At 36.0% G+C, this 24,146-nt stretch overlaps 1 protein-coding gene across 1 annotated transcript; it reads left to right on the plus strand.

The window, feature by feature from the left end:
* Positions 1-6,645: 6,645 nt before the first annotated feature.
* Positions 6,646-11,957, plus strand: LOC103702565 (serine carboxypeptidase II-3-like). Its single transcript, XM_008785054.4, has 8 exons — positions 6,646-7,198; positions 7,304-7,411; positions 7,502-7,764; positions 7,850-8,107; positions 8,232-8,350; positions 10,162-10,254; positions 10,366-10,471; positions 11,683-11,957. Exons 1-8 carry the CDS (start codon positions 6,826-6,828, stop codon positions 11,818-11,820), a joined length of 1,458 nt encoding a protein of 485 aa, XP_008783276.3. The 5' UTR covers positions 6,646-6,825; the 3' UTR covers positions 11,821-11,957.
* Positions 11,958-24,146: the final 12,189 nt, after the last annotated feature.

Below are 24,146 nucleotides of genomic sequence, written 5' to 3' on the forward strand. Positions count from 1 at the left end.
TGTTTAATCTTCAGTTTGTCTTTGTTCTGCAAAAATGCCTCTTAAACAAAAATTATATCACAAAGGCTTAACGATGTTATAGAAACTGGCTTCGAAGGGTTTATCCTTTTAAAAGAAGTTAGCTACTAAGAGTTCTTAGTTCACACATACTATAGCTGCATTTTGAGGATTAGCATGGTCATGATCTTTTTGCTTTTCCGACACTTAAAACTTTTTGAATGTTGGGTGTTAAGGTTTACAGGTGTTAGAAAAAAAAAAGTTCAAAATTGAAGAAATATAAGATGAAAAGGAGAGACATAAACTGGAATTTTGTAATTAAAATAGTAAATTTCAACTTCACGACTTAGGCATTTTCTGAGTTCTATTGCACTACTAAAGATCGATTTAGGAATATAGGGCATTCAGATACACTATATTTTTTCAGTTTTTGCCACCTTTCAGATTACTCTCAGGCTTTTTGAACTTTGGCAGTGATGCAAGACACTTCAGATTGCTGCTTGCTTGTGAATGTTGCGAACATAACTGTATCGCATTGTGCATTGTGGAATGGATATGTGATTCTATGATTCCCTTTCTAAGAACTGTTAACCATCATGCCGGCGAAGTCGTGGAAAATAGTGGATTTGGGTCAAATATAATTGGAAAACTGATTCTGGATGATTCAGGCTGCCTCGATTTGAATCCTGTTCATGTTGGCCAGTTTCAAGATTTAAATCTAAATCCAACTGCTGGAATATGCTTGCTCGAATTATGTTGCTTGCAATAAATCTTTTGGGTTTCTTTAGCACCCAAAAGATAAATGAGTGAAGGAGGAAGAAGAAAGTGGGTGAGAGTGGATTGAGGGGTAGGTCCCTCTATTTGTAAAGGGGCCTGCGTAGCCTAGGATTGACACAAGTTTTTATGTGATCTATGAAAAATATTATATTTAGGGGCAAACAAATTGTCCCAAATGGAGTAATAAGATTGTTGGATCGGACTATTTCCTTGTAACAGTGATATTGTATTGGATTCATGTGTAACTGTATTCCTGTGTCGTTTGGCAGCCAAACTTTCCAATAACTAAATTATTTCGAAACGACTAAAAGAGAGAAGAAAAATATGTCTAGGCCCTGTTTGGTATTGTTTTCTTTTGCTGTGTCTTTTTTTTAAAACAAAAGTTAGAAATATGGAATCTGATACACAAAACGTGTTGGTTATTTTGTTTTTATTCCTTATTCTTTTAAAAAATTATTATTTCTGAAAAAAATAGAAGTAAAAATTTTTATTTTTATTTTTTTTTAAAGTGGGTTTTCATACTACTCTCATCTCCTCCGCCCAACTTTTTAACCTTGGCACTGTTCTTCAAGCCTCCTTGAAGGACTTTGCCACCCTCCTCCTTACCGCCATTCGTCTCTCTGGTGACTTCCTCCACCGCCTAGCTGCTGGTTCTCAGTCCCTCGCTACCTCTTTCGTCCATCTATTTGTTCATTTCTAATGTTCATGTTCTGCCTTTGTCCATCCATTTTTTTTATTTTTGGTGTATGTTCATTCGTGTTCGATGTCCATCTTATGTCGTAGTTAGTCCTTTCATTCATTCTTTTAGGAGCGGTGGTGTCCATTTGTCTCTTACATCCACTGGTTTGATCAAGCATGCTCCTATTTGAGCAGCTCCTATTGCGTTGTCCGCAATTGCTCTGTTCTCCTCCACTCTCCACCCTCTCAATGCTTGTTTGGTTCCATGCTTTCAACTTCCACCATGGCTTTTTACTTTTGTTATTTAAAAAAGAAAGAGAAAGAGAGGGGGAACCAAACATATTTTTTATTGTAAAAAATCTGCAAAAAAAGAAAAATGAGTTCAGATTTTCTGTTTCGATTTTTTTTTAGAAAATAGAAAAGTAAGGTGGGCAAATGTCTCTACCTTGAGAGAAGTTTTATGACCTGACTATCTTTGCAATCACCATATTATTTTGTAAGTATACTTGAAGGATGAATTTATGAAACTTTTAGGAATATTTTGTAACTATCTTTGCAAGCATTGGTATAATGAATATCTCGACTTTATCTCATATCAAAAAATAATGACATCGAGGATTGGTATAGCTCACTAGTTAGAATTGAGCAAGAGGGGGAAGAGGAAAAAACATTCAATTGCTTTCCAAATTCAATTCTATATGAGATCAGTAGGGGAACAAAGAATGGAATCTTAATTCTTAGATTATTTAAATTGATAGATTGAGATTTTAGCAATATCCCATGAGTTGTAATTTTTCAATCGCGTATCACAAATATTTCATGCTAAGAAAAATGAAATTAAATGCTCACAAAATTTTTGAAAAAAAGATTCATCTCATGGATTAAAATATGATTGTATTAGGGCACCACTGATAATAAAAAGTGGGCTAAATGGGACATGAATTGTCGGATATTCATACTTTAATGAGAGAACTAATATAATCTATGGTACTCCTAAAAGACAAATAATCTAGGCTACAGTCATCCTTGGGTTTTGGTCATCCTCTTGGAGTTATCGAAGTTATCCGTTTGCTTATTAACCACTTAATTTTATATTAATTAATTCATTAAACTCGCAAATATAATATTTCGATTATGAATTGCATTTTAACTTTATTATTTTGAAACCGCCATCATTTCAAATTTTAGTTGTAATGGGTTCTTTCTTTTAAATTCTCAATCTCTTTTTTCGTACACCACTTCTAATTTAATAAGTAACTTATGCCATTCTCTAATCAATGTCCTCGAGGAGATTACAAAAAAAAAAAAAAAAACTAATGCCCACATCCCTCTCCTCCTTGCTTTCTCTTCCCCCAACCTCTCCTTAATTTCCGTCTTTTCTTCTTCTACCTCTGTCTATATAAAGGACCTCTTTCGGTTCTTTGGTATGTCCTCTTGCTTTATTGAAATTCAAGAGAAAAATTCCCTTGGCTCCATCAGATTCCCATGGGTGACTATTATTCTATAAGATATGATATGGAACGAAGGATTTTTCCCCTGCATGCCATGTGAAATATAGTACTACATAATATGTGTACCTCTAGGTTTAACTTAGTGGTTGACACCTCCATCCTGAAAATAATCTTAAGTTTAATCCCCCATGCTGTGCATCTAGCTTGGGGCTCAATATTCTAGACCTAATAATGAGATTCTTTAAATAATTTAAAAAGTTCTTTACTCATGGAAAATTTTATTTTTGATTCTATAACAATAGAACAAAACAATCATATGTTTCTAAAATTTTTGGCAAACGTTTAGAATAATTTATAATTTTTGAATAATTTTGTTTATTGAACATGATGTTTCTTGCTTTTTCTTATTTTTTGGCTACTGCGCTTGTCTCAAAGATTCTATTTTCTCAAAATTTCATCCAAATTATTTCCAACTTACCTTTAGCTATGACGTCCATTATTCCCTATTTGTCAATATAATTGCAAGGATGGGAATACAAGATTGAGGAGGTCAAATTAACATGAATAGTAGTTGAAAGGCAGGAAAAATAATAGAATGCTAGTTTAGATATTTGGCATTCCCCTACTGTATAGCATTGACAGCAAACATGTTCAAAATGAAAAAGGAAAAAGCTTATCTCTTTTTTATTTTTTAAAAGTAAATAGATTCCTTATTTATAAAATATAATGCATCAAAATCAGGCTTCCGTATACATTCTTAATAATACATAAGAAACTCCAGAAAAAAGTCGATAATGATGCTGCAACAGTAACTTGCGTATATTTATTGTTAATACTTCCCTTATACTTCAATAAAACCAGGGTGGGCTCCCCTCCCTTTCCAAATAAATAAATATATAAATAAATAAAAAATAAAAAAAATGAACTTGGTTGCGTTAAGAGGAAAAAGCAGTATAGCTTTTTTTTTTTTTTTTTTTTTTTTTTTTTTTGCTAAAGCCGGGTTTTTCAGACAACGCGTGTCTGAATACACCCAATAAAGTCAAAATACACAATCTCACGAAGTGCCAATGGCAACTCTCTCTCTCCCACCCACAGAGCGTATCCAGAGTGGTGGGCCGTGAATGCAGCCACCCAATCAGCCGCCCCGTTGGCCTCCCTGAATACATGCTTGGCCTCAAAGGCCACGCCATCCCTCACCATCATCCTAATGTCCCGGATCAGAGGATGGTCGATGCTCTCACCACTCAGTCCCCGCCGGATCCAGCCAATAACTGTAGCCGAGTCACCCTCCAGGATGATCGAGCTGGCCTGCAGCACCTGCCGAGCATGGCGAAGACCTGCCCAGGCAGCTCGCAGCTCTGCCCCTGGAACTGATGTGACGAACAACTGGCAGCCACCTGCTGCCACAACCCTAGAGTGAGGGTCCCGTATGACGAAGCCTGCCCCGCCTCGCGTACCTCTGTCCAACACCGACCCATCAAAGTTTACCTTGAGGAAGCTCGGGGGTGGGGGCTCCCAGGTGAAAAACACCGTCCGAGGAGCTGCCTGAGCAGTAGAGGAACCCCAGGTGTCCCAAGCTGTCAAGGGTGTGTCTGAGGGGGTAGGAAGTCTGGACTCCATCGCTAGTGCTCGAGCAGACTCCGCAACAAACCTCGGCGACATCCTGCGCCCACTGAAAATGCGAGCGTTCCTTGCCAGCCAGATCTGATGGGCTGTGCAAGTCGCTCGGATGGCCTCCTGGCATGACCCGGGACTGGCCAACCCCTGTCGTATCAAATGCAGGAAGAGGCTCCTCTCCTGCCACACCTCCTCCGGGATACCTGTCCACAGCCATGTCGATCTCGCCCAAGTGCACTGAAATAGAACATGATCCACAGTCTCATCAACACTGCAAACCCCGCACTCCGCGGGGATCCCCAAAGCACGCCGGCTCAACACTGCTCTCGTCGGAAGGCGATCCCACATCACCTTCCATAAAAAGAGTGCTGCCCTCGGCTGGAGGCCGGACCTCCAAATCCAGGCGCAGTATAGCTTTTGCAATCAAATCAGCAGCTCTATTTCGCTCCCTCCAAATATATGAGATCCTATAATTAACGAAGAAAGCCAAAATACACTCTCACAACTTTATTAGCAAATGGTGACCTTCCATGTTGGATCATATTTTCTGGCAACCTAATCAACCACTATGTATAATTCAAACAACAATCTGATGTTATGCCCATTCAATTGAATTGCGATTAATATGCTATTACAAACCAAGTAGTTCAACAAATCAAGGAGAAGCTGTCTTAAAAGGGGAAAAAGGATATGCTTGAAGAGAGTGCGCGCACATGAAGAAGCAAAACTAGATGCCTGCTCTCCTCCAAGTGGTTTTAATTAAAGGAAAAAAATAATTAAATCATTCATACATCTGGTTGAGTTCTAGCTTACTCTTGCTAGATCTATATCTTTACTATTATCATATGAAGCAAATATTTTGAGCTTTTGTCGATCATCAGTTCCACGTTCAGAAATCCCATAAGATGACGTGAAAAAGGAAGAGGCTAGTGGGTTGATGAGGTCTCATATACGAACAACAACTCAATAAGGTGCACCATCATCTGGAGAGTTCAAGAAGACATTTAAGAGAAAAATGAGCCTGACTTTCTCATAAAGGTCACATTGACAACAGACAGGGATGAGAACTAAAAAAAGAAAAAAGAAAAAGGAAAAAATAGAAAAAAAGGAAAGAGAAAGGGAAAGAGATATATATCATGCAGATAAAAAGACAAATAAAAGATCAAACGAGAGGAAATGAACAACCTCAATCTCAATGTCTCCCGTTTTAGTCAATTAATGACAACCATCCATATTTCCAATTTGCATCCTATATGCGTGATGCCGATTTATATAACAAAGTTTGAAAGAAGTATACTTATACAAAATGTATAGTTTTGCTCTTATCTCATTTCATTTACTAATGAATGGCTAATGTGGCTTGCCAACCTTTCTATATTTCTTGAAGATGTTCCTATCTGGATTGCTGATTTCCCTGCTGATCTGCTGTATTGGGCATTTGCTAATATGGTGGGGGTCTTACTTGCTAGATTGCAACGGGGTTCCCCCTATTATACTTAAAAAAAAAGAGAAAAAAAAAAAGAAATGCGAGATGACTTGCTATGGTTTTGTTACAAGATTTTTCTTATTTCTTTTAAATTTGCCAAGCTAGTTGTCTCAAATGGAAAAGATCCATTGCTCAAAGCAGTACACCGACACGTAAAGGCAAAAAGGTTTCGTGTCACAACAAACAATGACATTATCCTCTAGAAACAAACAAACGAACAAACAAGCAAACAAAAAACAAAGTTTAGCAGAGAGCGAGCTACAAAATGGCCAAATTCCTTGTATCTTCATAAAAAGGCAAAAGGTTTTTGTCCTAACATCTTTTCGAAGAGGCAAAAAGCTCCGGATATCACAGTAAACAATGATATCATCCTTTACAAATGAACAAAATGGTGATCATCTTTAAATTGGCAGTAATCTGCAAGCACATAAGCTCTATCAGAACAACTACGATGGCGTTTATTTTGCTGAGGTATAATGGCATTTACCAGTATTGTCTTTTTTCTCAATAAAACGACTTCAACCGCTTGACTAAGAACAAATGTTGTTTTTTTTAATAAAGAGAGGCCATTACAACCGCTTGACCAAGAGTACCTTTTCTTACGATTGCAGGCTATGGCAACGCGGTCTCCATGAAACTTTACCAAAAGCTTTAGAAACGACAAAGAGAGGCTGCATCATTACTCCTCGTAGTACAATATTCAAGACAAATTTAATCTGTTCATAAGATCAACTATATAAACACACTAAGTTCCTGCACCCTAGACGAGAACAGATACAGGAGACCCAAAGAGAGTGAGAGCAGTAGAGAAGAGAAATAATGAGGAGAGTGTTTTTGTGCTTGCTGCTATGCTTCCTAGTAGGCATAGAAGCAAGTGCTACTACTGGGCAGGGAGATGCCCTCAACAAGCTCGTCTTTGATGCTTTCAGATTGGAAAGAAAAGCAGTTGGAAGTTCTTCTTCTTTTGCCGCCCCTCGCATCTCCAATCTACGATCAAGAAACTACTCTCAACAAGGATTGAAAGAGAACGACAGGATCGAATACTTGCCCGGCCAGCCTGGTGGTGTAGACTTTGATGAGTATGCTGGCTATGTCACCGTAGACCAAAAAGCTGGAAGAGCCCTCTTCTACTACTTCGTTCTGGCTGTTGGCGATTCTTCTTCCAAGCCTCTACTTCTCTGGCTCAATGGAGGTGACATATATTACCTGTAGACCAATTGTATTAGTTATATTTCACATCAAGGATTATGATCATACAAATCTCTGACTCTATCATTTCTTTCATGTTGTAATTAAGGACCGGGCTGCTCGTCCCTTGGGTATGGAGCGATGCAGGAGCTAGGACCATTCCGTGTCATGAGCGACGGCAAAACACTGTTTAGAAACCCATTTGCATGGAATAGAGGTGAAATTACATGCATGCAGATGCTCCAATTCTCTTAGGTTCATTTGTAGTGTAATGATATATAAACTGGTAGGTGATCATGTGTTGCAGTGGCTAATGTGCTGTTCTTGGAGAGCCCGGCTGGTGTAGGCTTCTCCTACTCCAACACCACCTCCGACTACAGCAAGGGAGGCGACCGCAGAACAGCCGAGGACAACTATGTGTTCCTGGTGAACTGGATGGAGAGATTCCCAGAGTATAAAGGCAGAGATTTCTATATAGCTGGGGAGAGCTATGCAGGCCACTTCGTACCCCAACTTGCCACGATTATTCTCCAACAAAAAAATGCTGTCATCAACCTCAAAGGAATCATGGTATCTAACTACAGCTCCAGCTTCTTATAGTCTCTTATCGTAAGAGATTGTCATCTTTGATGCTGATGGTACTGGCTTTTGCAAGGTTGGCAACGCGGTGATCAACGACGCAACTGACAGTAGGGGGATGTTCGACTACTTATGGACACATGCATTGATCTCAGATGAGACCATTGATGCGATCCACAAGTACTGCAACTTCTCGCCCAACACCACCAACCAGGAATATCGGTGTGGACATGCGATGTCAGTGGCCAGGGAGGTCTCCAGAACGCTTAATATCTACAACATCTATGCTCCTCTTTGCTCAGGCGGTATCACCAATACCCCGAAGAGGCTCTCGGTTCGTTAACCCGGACTAATTCAGCTTCTCCTTGTCTCATCTCACACTCCCTATTATTTTTTCTTCTTCTTCTTCAGTTTAATATTAGGATTTCTGAAGGGATTTTACTTTGTGGGAGATGCAGATCAGGAACTTTGATCCATGCAGTGAAAACTACGTTTACGTGTATCTGAACAGTGCTGAAGTACAACAAAAGCTTCATGCTAATGTTACCAAGCTCAACTATACCTGGTCGGGTTGCAGGTATATATATATATATATATGCTCCCACATCTTGTCCAAATATGTTAATCGACAAGAATAATTAAAGAAACTTAATTTAATAGTATTCTAAGATTATCATCTAATCATAAGTAGCAGCACATGCTATATCTAGTGTCGCGACACTAAATTAATATGAGTGCAGATGAATAATCCTGAAAAATCAGGGTTACGCTTGTCAGTAGGCCTATCACTCAAGCATGTGGACCTTCACCCCGTTATACAGGTCTTCACCCTGACCTTTTCCAAGGATTATTTGCATGCTTTCATCTTGGTTTAGCAATTTTCTTGATCATTGTGACAATAGACAGAGACCTAGGTTAGAGGCTGTAATTGCCCACTGTAATCAGCCAACGCAATCATTCCCAAGTATTGGATGCTTCTCCATAGATCAACGAGGCATGCAACAACGACTGGAACACAGTTTAGCTTCTAGATACTTATGAAAATGGGCACGGTTTCATACATGTCCAAAGTCAAGCTCGAGCAGCAAATTATTCAGCTATATATATATATATATATATAAGCTAACTTATGACTTTTAGTCATATTTTTTAATTATGACCAAGGATTGTTTCAAGCTCGACTATGACAATATTGAAGTTAAGTCAAGTTGATTTCGAGCATTGTTTTTTGTTTTTTTTGTTTTTTTGATCTATTCAAATTCGAGCTTAGATTTTAAGTCTTGATTGTTCTCAAGTCGAGTTTCGAGCTCAAGTATTTTGAATCGAGACGAGCTCGAGCCTCTAGCCACTCAACTTAGTTCGGCCCCTTCTCAACGCTAGGATATTTGGCAAACTAGAAGGTGCTCCTTGCATTCAAGCTATTCATATTTGTAGAGAGAGCAACCAATCAGTTGCTTGGTTATAGCCAAGCACGGGTCCATTAGAGATCCTTTCTCAAGCTTGCTCTCCCTTGATGTAGAAAAGAAAAGCCATAGACACATAATATCATTAAACACATACCGTAAGGGATGTGGAGAACAGCTAAAGCATGCCATCTTAGGACTTGTCAAATTTGATGATGCAGGTTTTATACAGAACAATTAAGCAGTCATTTTTAAAACTCATTTTGTAAATCTATTTTAATAAAACTTATTGACAAACAGTCTCTTGGTGTTTCCATTTTAGGAAAGTCCATTAAGCTAGTACGTACTAGGAAAATGCATGTGAAGATTGGATTGTAGGAGTTGAGCTTGGGGATCGAGAAGCAACATCAAAGTTCCCATTGTCGTACTAGAGATGAGCGATATGAGTGGTGAAGTGTCTTATCTGCATATATTATTTTCACTTGTTACGGTCCTTATTTTCTTATTCCTTCCATTTATCTCGTTAATATTGTTTGAAGAGTTACACTAATCTCATGAAATAAAAGAGTTATGTTAATCGCAATTTCCTTTTACTCTAGTAAAAAGAAAATACTAGTCGAGTTTGTAAGAAGTCAAAACACAAGTTGATTAATGATGCATAATTAGAAATGAAAATTGCCCTTTTTTTTATTTGAGGATCATTCAAAATGAAATTGCCTTTTAAATCAGTGTTCTAAGTACAAGGTTATAGTCAAACTTAACAGGGATGAACTTATAACATGAACTCCATTTGGGAGATAATTAGATTTTTCATAGAGATATCACTTAATATTTGTTAAAAACTTGTTAATTTGTATTCCATCATAGTAAGTCAGTCTACATGCTAATATAAATGTAAATTTAACAATATGCAAGTAAACATGATGAAATTTAATTATATTTAATTTTTATTAAATATTTTTTAACATAAAATATTGTGGTGCAGCCAAGTGATCCAACAATGGTCAGATAGCCCCTCGACAATCTTACCACTTATCAAAGAACTCATAGATAGGAATATACGAGTTTGGATATACAGGTAATTTCATTATTTATTATTAAGCAACATTCTTAGCCTCTCTTAATGTTTCAAAGATTTTTGTAAAGGGGTGAGAATAAGTTTGTAATTAGTTGAACTAACTAAATGCAGTGGAGATATAGATGGAAGAGTTCCTGTTACTTCAACAAGATATTCTATCAATCAACTAATGCTCCTAGTGAAGACACAATGGTATCCATGGTATATCGGAAGCAAGGTAAATCTCGCACCTATTGTTAGTATGAAGTTTGCATTTTTTCGTAACCTGTTTTTCAAAACCACATGTATAAGCTCTAAAGACACATCTAACATAGCTTTTCATTATATATTTTTCTAACAAAATTTAACATCCTTTTAAAGTTTTAATTTGAAAACTGCAATTCTATAATCAGCAAAATAATTGACATATCAAAGTCATAAAAGTAGTAAATGCATAACTATGTGAAATTATCTTTACAAATTATTATGACCATTTCCAAAAAATTGAGTTCCGTTTTCATATCAAGCGTCTTGTTCTTCAATTATTACTTATTCGTCCTCTTCATTCTCATCTATTTTCTCAAAATAAAATTAACAAGGACAAGAGAAAAGTAGCATTTAAAGCCCAACAAAAAGGATCTGTAATTATAATCATTTGAATTTATTATACTAGATATGTAACTTAGGCAAGTTGGGTCAGTTTGAGGGCAAACTCCAACCAACACAATCTACGTATCTTCTATCCCTGACCGACTCTAACCTTTGCTCCATTACATTGCATGTTATTCTTCATATGTCAATTATTGTTTTATATACAATATATCAAGAACTTTTAATAGTTGTCTATGTTCTTTAACCACTTAACTTATAATTAGCTTGCATCCATTCTATCAAAAAGTATGGCAGCCTATTGGCCAAATTCAAATTAATTTTATCTTTAATGTCACCTATTTCTACATTAGCTTCTTCATTACTAGCCCAATTTCCAATTTCACATCATAAACTACCTTCCAACTCATTGGAATAAATCATCAAAAATAAGTAGAGTAACAAAAAAATAAAATAATTATTAGGACCACTGAGCATCAGGCATAGATTTTAGTACTTACTAAGATTCCACCAAAAGATTGAAGTTATTAGTTAAGCATCCATCATCAATTTAACCCTATTCTCTACACTATACAAGATTTTGTTATGAAAAAATGATATTCAAATAGACTATAAGTAACTTGTGTAATGTTATATTCATATTGACTACGACATCTTTATCATCCCCTCTTGGCATCTCAAGGTGGAAGTTTAAATCATATCTAGTTTATCAACTGATTATTTGCAGCTATTCAAAACAACTACCTTCTTTAATTTATTTGAGATTTGGAGATCATTTATTATTTAGCATAAAAAACTTATCTTATGCAACTATATTTAACCTTTTTGTTTGGTGAACAGGCTGGTGGATATAGTGTGAGTTATCATGGTAATTTGACATTTGCAACTGTTAGAGGAGCAGGACATGAAGTTCCAAGTTACCAAGCACAACAAGCACTTCAACTTGTAACATTTTTCCTCAAAGGGCATATTCCCTAAAGCTAGTTTTGTATATAGTAAAATATTGTAAACTTGAAAGCACCTTATTTACAAGTCTAGTTCCACTACATCATTAATTAGTAACATTTTCAATCATGTACTTGTTATCATTTCAAAAATAAATCTATGGTGCATAGCTAGAATATAGCTAATTGCTTGCCCCCTCTTTATATATATATGTGTGTGTGTCTATATATATATATATATATATATATATATATATATATATTTCTATATACACACACACACACACACACACAGACACACCCACACCCACACACATATATATCATAGGTACAACACCTATTAACGATTTGCATATTAAAGGCTTAGTTTTTTTATTTATGCATGAAAGTTGCCTACAGAAAATGATCTTTCTTATGCAAGGCAATAAAGATGATATTGGGACCTGTTCAATATTATATTAATTAATAAATATAAATTGAACATAAACATTACAGATCAAAAAGCAAAAAAGGTGATACAAATGTACAATAAAATATGAAGGGAAAACAAAGAATTCAAAAATAGTCACCTTCTTCCCTGGCGTTTCTTCTCTTGTACATTGTGTAGTCAAAGCAATGAAGAACGAGAATTTTCCTCGAGATACTTTTTGAGATTTGCTACCTCTTTTGAAATTGGCTTCTTGGTAGCATGTAGGCAACTCATCATCTCTTCTCCAATTGTCTACAATGGCTTTCTTTTTTTCTCTCATCTCTCATATTCTCAAGTATTCAAGTCTAAGTGCTTCCGACTCCCATCCTGGAGTGGAGCCAAGATTTGTTTTGAAGGGTATCAAAATGCTAAAAATTTAATAGTAAAAACTAAAAATTTGATTCATGCATCATATTAATCTATAAAGCAATTAAAGGAACTAATTATATGTATTACAAGTTAAATCCACATAATTGGTAAGTTTCAATTTTTCTTTTTTAATTAGTAAAGGTTCATAGGATTGAAATTCTAGATGATGCTCTTTTATTTATTATGATGAAAAGGGTAATACTTTCCATTTTTCGTTTTTAATATGATTGGAATCGAATCAAGGGAAATATTGTTTCAACGGATGAAGCATAGGAAAGCACTAATTATCAAATTTTTGTAACCAAAACATTAGAGAAAATTACACCCTTCAAACATTACGATAAAAAAAAGCAAAATGCATATCAACATGAATTCTTAGAAGTTCTATAAACATGTATATGTAATAAATACTCTAACAAATAAATTCTTTAAAGAGATTAACAAAAAAGATCTGTATTTTAAAGCAAAAAATTCTAGAAACATGCTGGTCTATTTCTTCTCATTACCTCGAAACCAAAATCTCTCTCTCACTCACTCTCGCTCTCACACACACACATATGAATATTAATAGATTTTAATTTCATTATTTTTTGGAAAGATTTTCATGATTTTTGGATGGGATTAAATACATGACATAGTATTTATTTTAGGTTTTTGATGAGATTAGAGACTTCACAATAATATATATATGTATAATTTTTTTTCTAAATATGATTGATATATTACTGTATAATAAAACAAAAAATTAGATACAAAGGGTCGAAATACACCAAGGAAGCTTTCTCGTTGAAGGTGCCGAGGCCTCCACCAATTCCAATTGGATCTACCTTATAATTCCCATCATGTTTATATGGAGACGGAGTGGAAAGTGAGCCTTATAAGCTCTGTAATGACTTTGGACCTCACCCAAAAGGGCTAAGTTCTAACACGCATCCAAATCCCACCACACAGACTACACATGTGATACAACTATGCACATCTCATAGGACATGGATCCATGGCAAAATATGCGAGGTCTTGAAAGCCTAGTCCTAATACAAGCCTCAATCTCACCACAGAAGTGACATGGCAGAACATCTCATAAAGGATGAACCCGCGGTGTAATCCGACATCCCAAAAAGGCTTATCCTAATGCATGCGTCAATCTCACCAAGCAAGTGTACGTCACGGCCACACATCCCATAAAGCATGATCCCATGACAATATATGCAAGGTCTCTCATTAAGTTATCTTGTACTTGAAAGTTCCATTTTTTCTTCTTCAATTTAATTCAACAACCCACGATGCTACCAAAGCTACAACACTAATTCATTCGTCTTGCTTTATCCATTATCCTGTGTCTTTCTACTTACTTTTGATAACATGTTGACGAAAAATACAATTTAATTAGTGAGATGCCGGAACTCTCTTCTTCCGTGATTTTGCTTCCAACCATCTTTCTCTCTTTGAGAACTTGCGAGTAAAACGACCAGAGGCCTATCAAATTGGTCTCAAAGATTGCTGATTGAGACTCTATTTTTGATCTGGCAGTTGCTGGACTTCGTCTGCCAGTGGATTTTGAATGGGTTCCAAGCGAAACGTAACTCAAAGAAGATGAAACGGAGACGTCATAAATTCATACCTCTACTTCCAATAAGGAACTCTCGAGCTTGGGGCCCAGCCAAGTCCATGTCTTATTGCCCCCTACGTGGTTTTCACCCACCCGCGTCTGCATTTTCTCAGGCAAACTTGTATGTAGCCACGTCGTTAGTATTATACAACAATACAGAACTTGTGGTACACGGTATTGGAAAACCTGCGCTACCAGCTTAAAGTCCAAGACTTCCACAAGAATTTACCCCCCTTCTTCTTCTTCTTTTGACTACTAGGACGACTTGGACCATACAAAAGTTTTGAATTCTATATACATAACTTTTTAGTCTTGTAAATGTGCGAAGACTCAAAGTCTACCCAGTGATGGTTGAATGTGAAGAAAGCTAATACTATATCTTTTTATAATATATATTATTAATCTAATATTTTAACATATATATATATATATATATATATATATATATATATATATATATATATATATATATATATATATATATATATATATATATATATATATTGATCTAAGCTTATGATATTTAACTATACCTTTTAACTATGACCAAGGCTCGAATTCAAGCTCGAATATGGCGATATTGAAGTCAAGTTGAGTTGATATGGAGTATTGATTCTTTTTACTTCGATCCAGTCGAGTTTGAGCTTAGATATTGTATAAGGCTCGATTGATTTTAAATCGAGCTTTGAGCTGGAGCCTCTAACTACTCGACATAGTTTTTGCTCGATTGCACCCCTATCTACCCGTTCTTAAGGCTAGGATTTTTGGCGAACAAAAAGGTGCACCTTACATTCAAAGCTATTCATATTTATAGAGAGAGAAACCAATTAGTAGCTTGGTTATATCCAAGCATGGGTCCATTAGAGATGCAGTATATGTTTGGTCTGATTCTATTCCACATGAATACTTTATATACATAGATAGCATAGCTACTTTTTTCTTTTTTCTTGAGCTTGCTCCCTCTTGATGTAGCAAAGAAAAGCCATCGACACTTAATTTCATGTAATACATGCCGTAAGGGATGTGGAGATCAGCCAAAGCATGCCATGTCAGGACGTCAAAAAGAAGAAAACTGAAAACTAGTTATAGCATCCTCTAGGCCTCACATTCATCCACCCCACCTGAATTTGGTTTATTGATTTCCTTGACCGAACCAACCAATTGTTGGTAACGGAATCCATGCAAGACTACTTTGACCATTTAAAGCCTATTTGGGTTGTCTTTGAGTTTTTTAAACAAATAATCACAAATACGTCTCTTTATAAAATAGGGTTTTTATTGATGTTTTGCAAATTTCATCTTTCAGATTTTATGACTTGTCAATTTTGATAGTGCAGGTTTTATACAAAACAATCAAACAACCATTGTTAAAACTCATTTTGTAATTCTATTTTAATAAAACTTATTGACAAACGGTACGTATCTTGGTGTTTCTATTCTAGCCAAGTCCATTATGCTAGTATGTACTAGCTAGGAAAATGCATGTGAAGATGGGATTGCAGGAGTTGAGCTTAGGGATCGAGAAGCAGCATCAGAGCTCCCATTGTAGTACTAGAGATGAGCGAGATGAGTGATTAAGTGTCTTATGCGCATATATTATATTCTCTCTTGTTTCAGTCCCTATATTCTCATTCCTTCCATTTATCTCTCTGATATTGTTTAAAGAGTTATGTTAATCTCATGAAAAAAACAAAAGAATTATGTTCATCATAATTGCCTTTTGCTCCAGTAAAAAGAAAATACAAATCGAGTTTTTAAGAAATCAAAACTCAGGTTTATTAATGATGCATATTTAGAAATGGAAATTGCAATGTTTTTTGTTTGAGGATTGTACAAAATGAAATTGCCTTTTAAATCAGTGTTCTTAGTAAAAAGTTATTGTCAAACCTATCATGGCCAAACTTATAACATGAACTCCATTTGGGAGATAATTAGACTTTTTGTAGAGATAGCACTTAATATTTGTTAAAAACTTGTTAATTTGTTTTCCATCATAGCAAGTCAGTCTACATGCTAACATAAATGTAAATTTAATGATATTCAAGTAAACATGATGAAATTTAATTATATTCAATTTTCATTAAATACTTTTTAACATAAAATATTGTGGTATTGCCAAGTCATACAACAATAGTCAGATAGCCCTTCGACAATCTTACCGCTTATCAAAAACTCATAGCTAGTAATAAACGAGTTTGGATATACTGGTAATTTTATTATATTATTATTAAGCAACATTCTTAGCCTCTCTTAATGTTTTAGAGATTTTTGTAAAAGGGGTGAGGATAAGTTTGTAATTTGTTAAACTAACTAAATGCAGTGGAGATATGGATGGAAGAGTGCCTATTACTACAACAAGATATTCTATCCTTCAACTAATACTCATAGTGATGATATAATGGCATCCATGGTATATCGGAAGTAAGGTAAACCTAGCACCTATTGTTAGTATGAAGTCTGCATTTTTTCATAACCCCTTTCTCAAAACCACATATGCAAGCTCAAAAGAAAAGAAATAAAGGGTGATTAGGGTAGGATTTAATATATATCTCCATAAAATAATTCATAGTAATTAAAATTTAAATAGTAAAACTTGTTATATCTAAAAGCACATCTAGCATAGCTTTTCTTTATATATTTTTCTAACAAAATTTAACAACCTTTTAAAGTTTTAATTTGATAACTACAATTCTAAAGTTAGCAAAATAATAGACGTATCAAAATCATAAAAATAGTAAATGCATAACTATGTGAAATTAGCTTTACGAATCATTATGATCATTTCCAACAAATTGAGTTCACCCTAAAGCTAGTTTTGTATAGAGTAAAATTCTCTGCACGATCAGAAAATCTTTAATTAAGTACCAATATTACATTCTCCTGAAATGACAGTAAATATAGATTTCAATTAACTATACTAACCTGCGAGACTCGGATATTATATCACTATGAAGTAAGACATAGCGATGTGCCCGTGCCAACGATTTTTGATCAAGAACAACACTTTCAACTTTTTCCAAAACTCTTCCACCAGATGAGAACTTGTAAACATCTGTATTCTCTATGATATCACAATTCCTTTGAGGTCGATTGAAAACTGTTTCAACACCTTCAAGATATCTCGAACAAAATGTCAAACACTCCTCAGCAATATATCCTTCAGCAATCGAGCTCTCGGAATAGGCTCGATTGTGTACATAATTTTTTAAGCGCACAAGAAACCTTCAACAATAAATTTTTAAAATAAATTTTAAAATCAAATTGATTATTAAATATGGACATTAGAGTTTAGGACAATCACCTGTCAATAGGATATATCCATCGGTAGTGAACTGGTCCACCAAGTTTAGCTTCCGCCGTTAAGTGAATGAGTAGATGAACCATAATAGTAAAAAATTCAGGAGGAAAGATCTTTTCCATATAGCATAGTGTAAGTGCAACATTAGACTCCAATCGATCCAGCTCCTTAGGATCAAGAACTTTAGAACATAATGCCTTAAAGAATGATGACAACTGAACAACAATTGCGAAAACTTGTTTTGGCATTGACGATCTTAAAGCCAATGGAAAGATATCTTGCATCAAAATGTGACAATCGTGACTTTTAAGATTTGAAAGTTTTCGCTCTTTGAGATTTACGCATCGTAAAATATTCGATGAGTATCCATCAGAAACCTTCATATTTTTCAGAATCGTTAGAAAAAGATCTTTTTCTTGAGTAGATATTGTATAACATGCAGGAGGTGTATAAAATTTATCATTGGCAAGCTCTTTCGGATGAAGCTCTTGTCTTATGCCCATATCTTTCAAATCAAAACACGCTTTCAAGTTATTTTTGGTCTTTCCATTAAGATTTAACAATGTTCCAATCAGGCTATCAGGACGTTCTTCTCTATATACATCACATCAAGGTTATGTCGAAGAAGATTATACTTCCAATAAGGTAAATCAAAGAAAATGCTCCTTTTTTTCCATAGTTGTTTTTGTGTAGATGCTGCCATTGAGTCATCATCATTTTTCTGACCATATACATTGTCTTCATTCTCAAAAAAATTGTCAGCATCCTCAACAACCTCTGCTATTAATCCATCATTCATTGTGCTACCAACATGTTCCCTTCCCCTCCTCTTTGAACATTTGGAGACCTTACCTGGTATATAATTGGTGCCATGTATTTGTCTAAAGACTTCAGTTCCAGTTGGTGGAATAGGGCAAATCACAACTCTATGGTACCATCAAACAAGTCTTTCTGAAAGCGAAATGGATGATTTGCTTCTAACCATCGACGATGGCCCATATAACCGAACTTTCTTCCATGTTTTAACCAATACGAATCGGTTGAATCTCCACAAGAAGGACATGTAATACACCCCTTAGTGCTTCAACCAGATAAATTAGCATATGCAGGAAAATCATTGATGGTCCAAATAAGAGCTGCATGCAATTTGAATCTTTGGCCATCGAAAGCATCAAATGCATCAATATCCTCCCATAATTGTTTCAATTCCTATATTAAAGGCTGTAGAAAAACATAAATATTATTACCTGGGCCCTTATCACCTGAAATAACTATTGACAGAATTAGTGAAGATTGCTTCATACACATCCATGGTGGCAAATTATATGGAATCAAAACAACGGGCCAAGTGCTGTATGTAGAACTCATCGTTCGGAATGGATTAAACCCATCAGTAGCTAAATCTAGCCTAACACTGCGAACATCAGAAGCAAATTCAGGATGCCTATCGTCAAATGCTTTTCATGCGAGACTATCCGCTGGGTGTCTTAACATTCCATCCTTTGTACGGCCTTCGTCATGCCATCTCATCGAGGAAGTCGTTTTCGGTGATGTAAACATCCTTTTCAGTCAGGTATAAGAGGAAAATACCTCAAAATTTTAGCCGATTTTTTCTTAGTCGGTGCAGCATCCACTTCAGTCAACGAATCATTCTCGTCTTCTTTATATTTTTTTCATCGTGAAGTTTCAAATATTCGGTACGACTCTTGGTTGATATTTTCGCCGCGATATAAAATACAGTCATTCGGACAACTGTATATCTTCTCGTATCCAAGGTCCAACTCTTTTACCAATTTTTTGGCTTCATATGTAGATGATGGCAAAGTAACACCTTCCGAAAATGCATCCTTAAATATTTGAAGAAGCATAATAAAAGACTTGCTGGACCACCCATTCAAATATTTTAAATGTAATAGATGCAGAAGAAAAGAAATCTTCGTAAAATTCTTACAACCCGGATACAGTTCTTGATCACAATCTTTCACCAAGTTATCATACCAAGTTGTGTCATCAGAATGTATAGGTTCCTCAACATGCATGGACTGATCAATAACTATACGCTCATCCCCTATTACGGCTGCTTTTTGTCCTCCACTGAAATCTGTTAAATTTCTAATTCTATGTCCAAGAGCATCTCTGAGTAAGCCCCTTATATCATCTTCTCCTACAGAATTTTGTTCCGTGTCACTTGATCCAAAATTAAAGGTGTGTTCTAGATAGGAGGGTTGGTTACATGGAGACGGCAATATGGACTCTCCATGAAGTACCCATTCAGTATAACCCTTTAGAAAACCATTCCACACCAAATGTTCTTCAACAATTTTTGGATCAAGAGTAGAACCGTTTACACATTTTTGACATGGACATAAAATCTTTCCGTTTATATTAGATTTTTCAAAAGCAAACTTAATGAAATTCTGAACTTCATTCAAATATTTGGCACTGGATCTCAACTTATTTATCCAACTTTTGTCCATTCTATTAGAATACTAATTGAACTGCAATTTATATAAAAAAGATAAATAAAATTAGGGTATGAAGAAGGATGGCACAAAAAGGAAAGCTCTTTCTTTTTCTTATTATTTCTCTTTATTTTCTCTCCATTGTCTTCAACATATCATCACAATCAAATGATATGTTGTTCCACTTGCATCATTGTCTTTCCTTTGTTAAATTGACGCCACGCTCGAATGCTACATAAGCAATGAAAATGAACTTTAGTTTTTCAAAAAGAAAGCCAATTAAGTATCCACATAGAGATACTCACCCTACAGCATGATCATTCATGCCTTTTCACATAAATGTAGGACTAGCATCGCAACATAACTGAAATAAAAAAGACTAAATAGAACAATTGTATTGACTTTTATAATCAAATTCTAACAATTGATACTCCATACATGGCCAAGGTAAGTTCAAGCAAGATAAGATCCCACTATGATACCTAGACTTGCAAGTTGATAGGTATAGGTACTTGCTCTATTGGTCGAAGATTAACTTGGGAAGTGCATACTTCGGAAGGAAAATGACATAGCTCGTTCAGGAAAGTCTATTAAACCTTTGAGCAAAGATTTTAATTCAAAGAGTTAAATTTTACATGCTCACCCTCTAATGAATAAAAAACTAATAAGTATGATTGTGTACTATATCATGTTCTCACATGTATTGTTGTTGAGGGAAGAAGGGAAGCACACTACCTCAGGAACTAGAAGACTTGCCAAATCATACCTAAGTTCTGACCCTCCCCGCCGCCCCCCACCCCCACAAATTAGTTAAGCCACCATAGAACTTAAAAGTTTGAAGATACCTAGAAATATTTGTTTCTTTTGAACTTATTATAGATGCAAATGTGCAAGGAGGCTAACTGACTAAGTTTACCAATAACAACAAAGCTGTGGTTAAAGGGAACGCTTGCTCTCAAAGATGGATCAAGTTAATGGCAGTTGGCTTCCTCCTGAGCTTGGTTAGCCTGAGTTAACTTTTGGAATAATTTCATCGAAGACTCTTAGCCTTCCCATGTTGTTTGGCATCCTAACAGATTTTAGCAATGATGTATATCAGTGTGAAAAATCAAAACTTTATTTCTTTGAACACTCTTGTCCTTCTAGTATTGTTTGGCATCCTAATAGACTTTAGCAATGATGTTATATTAGTGTGAAAATCAAAACTTTATTTCAATGAAAATTTCTTGTCATCTTCCTCTCTTCCATAGAACATAAAGCGAGAGTCTTCACTACTAACTTTTGGGATATGGCAAGCAAATAAGCAGGTAGGCACCTAGCCTACTTAATTAATGAAGTTTTATATATATCATATGTCATGTTATATTTTTCCTTATGATCCGATAAAGGTTGCTGTGTTGCAGATCTTTTTTAAAAGAGTTGATACTAATATGGAATACCTTTGTATTAACTCCATTCTTAGCCTTAGCACTATCTTTTTCATTTGATATTTTCAGCCTGTGGAAATTCATTAATTAATCAAAATGTACTCTCCATCACACCTTATTATAAGAAGGCCTAAATTAATCTTCACTTGCAATACCAAGTCTCTATACTAGTTTAGTGCTGCCTGCTCTCCTCAATATAGAACTTAAAACAGAAGTATCAATCACCAAACTCTTTTATTTTTCCTTCATTTACGTTGCAACATTAGTGATAACTGGGTAGAGTGTCAAAATTCTAATATGTGTATTAAGAGGTTCTGCCATATTTGCTCATTTTCATCAGAACAATAAATGATAGATCATTGCAAAACTCAAAATTGACATAATATTGATCTAGAACTAGTTCCATTCATACAAGGCTAATATTATTGCTTAAATAAAATCCATTCAAGATCTTAAAGTGAGCACAGTCAAAGAAAGTAAAGGTTATCTTCTTTCTAAGCATAAAAAGGATGGCATAAATGTGATGATTTTTTTTTTTTAAGCATGGTGGGGGAAGCAGACCCCATCCATCAGCAGCTATTATTAATAAATAAAGGTAATATACAATAGGCTAAGGGCTAGATTGCATGCATGGGACTGTTTAGCTCAATATTATACATGGCTTGCATGGAGGTTTTCTTCTTGGACAAACCTTAGACCTCTATTCCCTCCAAAACACTCAGGACATTGCAAGAACAACCTAATGCCAAGGCTTCACCCTTTTCTTTCTCCACCTAGTCCATTTAGTTATATAAGATAGCATTCATCACTGTTCTTGCAAAATTTTAAATAGATAGGTTCAACAACTCTTCCCTGATCATCTTCAAGGAGAATTAAATGAAAGTTTTGAGTTTTAAATAATCACATGCAGTGCTTTCCTTTCCATCATGCTTTTATAGTTATTGCCATACCTACTAGACTTTTGAAAAACTGCAGCAAGAGCCACTTTGCATGAAATTAGAAAGAAAACTTAATAGTACGTTACTTGTTAAAGAAACTTGAGATCTTTCTTTCAAGTATGTCCTAAGTAGAGGACAATATGTTGCTGGGTCCGCACGCAGGCAAATGAACAGAATGTTTGGTATTTAACATCTGTTTGTGTACATGTCAATCATCATCAGTCTTTGAGGACTCAGCACTATTGAAAGAAGGTAAGGGGGTCCAAAGGGAATCCTCCACCTTGTATCCACTCCTCAATCCCCTTCGTCTTCACTCTGGTTTTCTGTGGGCTACCACAAGGGGAGAAATCCACCTTGTATCCATCTCGTGTACCGGAGATGGATCCTAGATTCTAATTTATCCCCTTAACATGCAAAAATCCTAGTGCAAAGATTAATCAATTAATCAGAACACAAGTTAGGAAGATGACTATAAAGCGGAACCGAGCAGGAAAGATCAAAAAATAGCAGAAACCAATATAGGTACACGGAGATCGTGCCGGCGGGGCGACAGAGACAGAGAGGGAGGGGGCATACCTCGAATCGGCACTTCCAAAAAACATGGAATCCAGGAACTCAAGCAGCCTGAGATCCCGAGAGAGGCGGTAGGGACTAGGATCACCTCGATCGATCGAGGTTTGGGGCCGGTCGGTCGACGCTGGAGAGGAGGGAGGCGGAGAATATCCTTGGTCGGAGCCGGAGAGGAGGGACGAGGAGAAGATCCTCGGAAAGATCCATGGGCGGAGGTGAAGCTCGCTCGAAGCTTGAGGGCCGGTCGGTCGATGTCAGAGAGGAGGGAGGAGGCTTGAGGGTGGAGGCAGAGCTCGTGCCGGAGAGGAGGGCTTGGGCTCGATTGGGTGGGTATTCAGGGAGGTGGTCAGGCAGAAAAGGAGGCCAGGCTAGGGCTCGATCTCAGGTGGTTCGTATTTGGGGAGGAGGCCACTGATGCTTCTTTGAAGCGTGACAAAGATTGGCGCCTGGGCCGTTTTTTTCCGACGCGCGTGACTAGCGTAGGCAAAAAAGGGTTGGCTTTTCCCAGTTTTACTGTAGTGGCTTCTTGGAAGCATGTAGGCACCTCATCATCTCTTCTACAAATGTCTACATTGACTTGCTTTTTTTTTTTCTTCCATCTGTCACATTTGTAAGTATTCAATTCTAAATGCTTCTGACTCCTATCCAGGGGCAGAGCTAAGATTTATTTCAAAGTATATCAAAATGATAAAATTTTAATAGTAAAAACAAAAATTTGGATTCGTGCATCATATTAATCTATAAAGCAACTAAAGGAAGTAATTATATGTATTACAAGTTAAATCCACAGAATTGGTAAGTTTCTATTTTTCTTTTTTATTTAGTAAAGGGTCATGAGGTTTGAAATTCTATATTTTGCTCTCTTATTTATTATGACAAAAAGTGTAAAATTTCCTGTTTTTCTTCTTTAATATGATTGGGAAAAGATTCAAGGGGAAAATTTTTTACAATAGATGAAGCATAGGAAAGCACTAATTATCAAATTTTTGTAACCAAGACATTAGCATATGAAAATTACACCCTTCAAGTGTAATGTCCGGGCCCACAACCTACTAGGCCCAATAAGAAATAGGCCCAGTTAAGGGTTGGGCCCAAATTTCACTGTAGCCAGCATAATTATTATCAGGAATAAAAAAAAAAAAAAACGAAGGGATAAGACCGACAGGGAGAGGTTACCGCACCCCCTGCTGGCAGCCGATGCCGGCGCGCCGGAGACAA

The sequence above is a fragment of the Phoenix dactylifera genome, chromosome 12 (genome assembly GCF_051530095.1).
Source record: "Phoenix dactylifera cultivar Ajwa chromosome 12, Ajwa_hap1_PhDact_Kaust_v1.1, whole genome shotgun sequence".
Classification (NCBI taxonomy): Eukaryota; Viridiplantae; Streptophyta; class Magnoliopsida; order Arecales; family Arecaceae; genus Phoenix; species Phoenix dactylifera.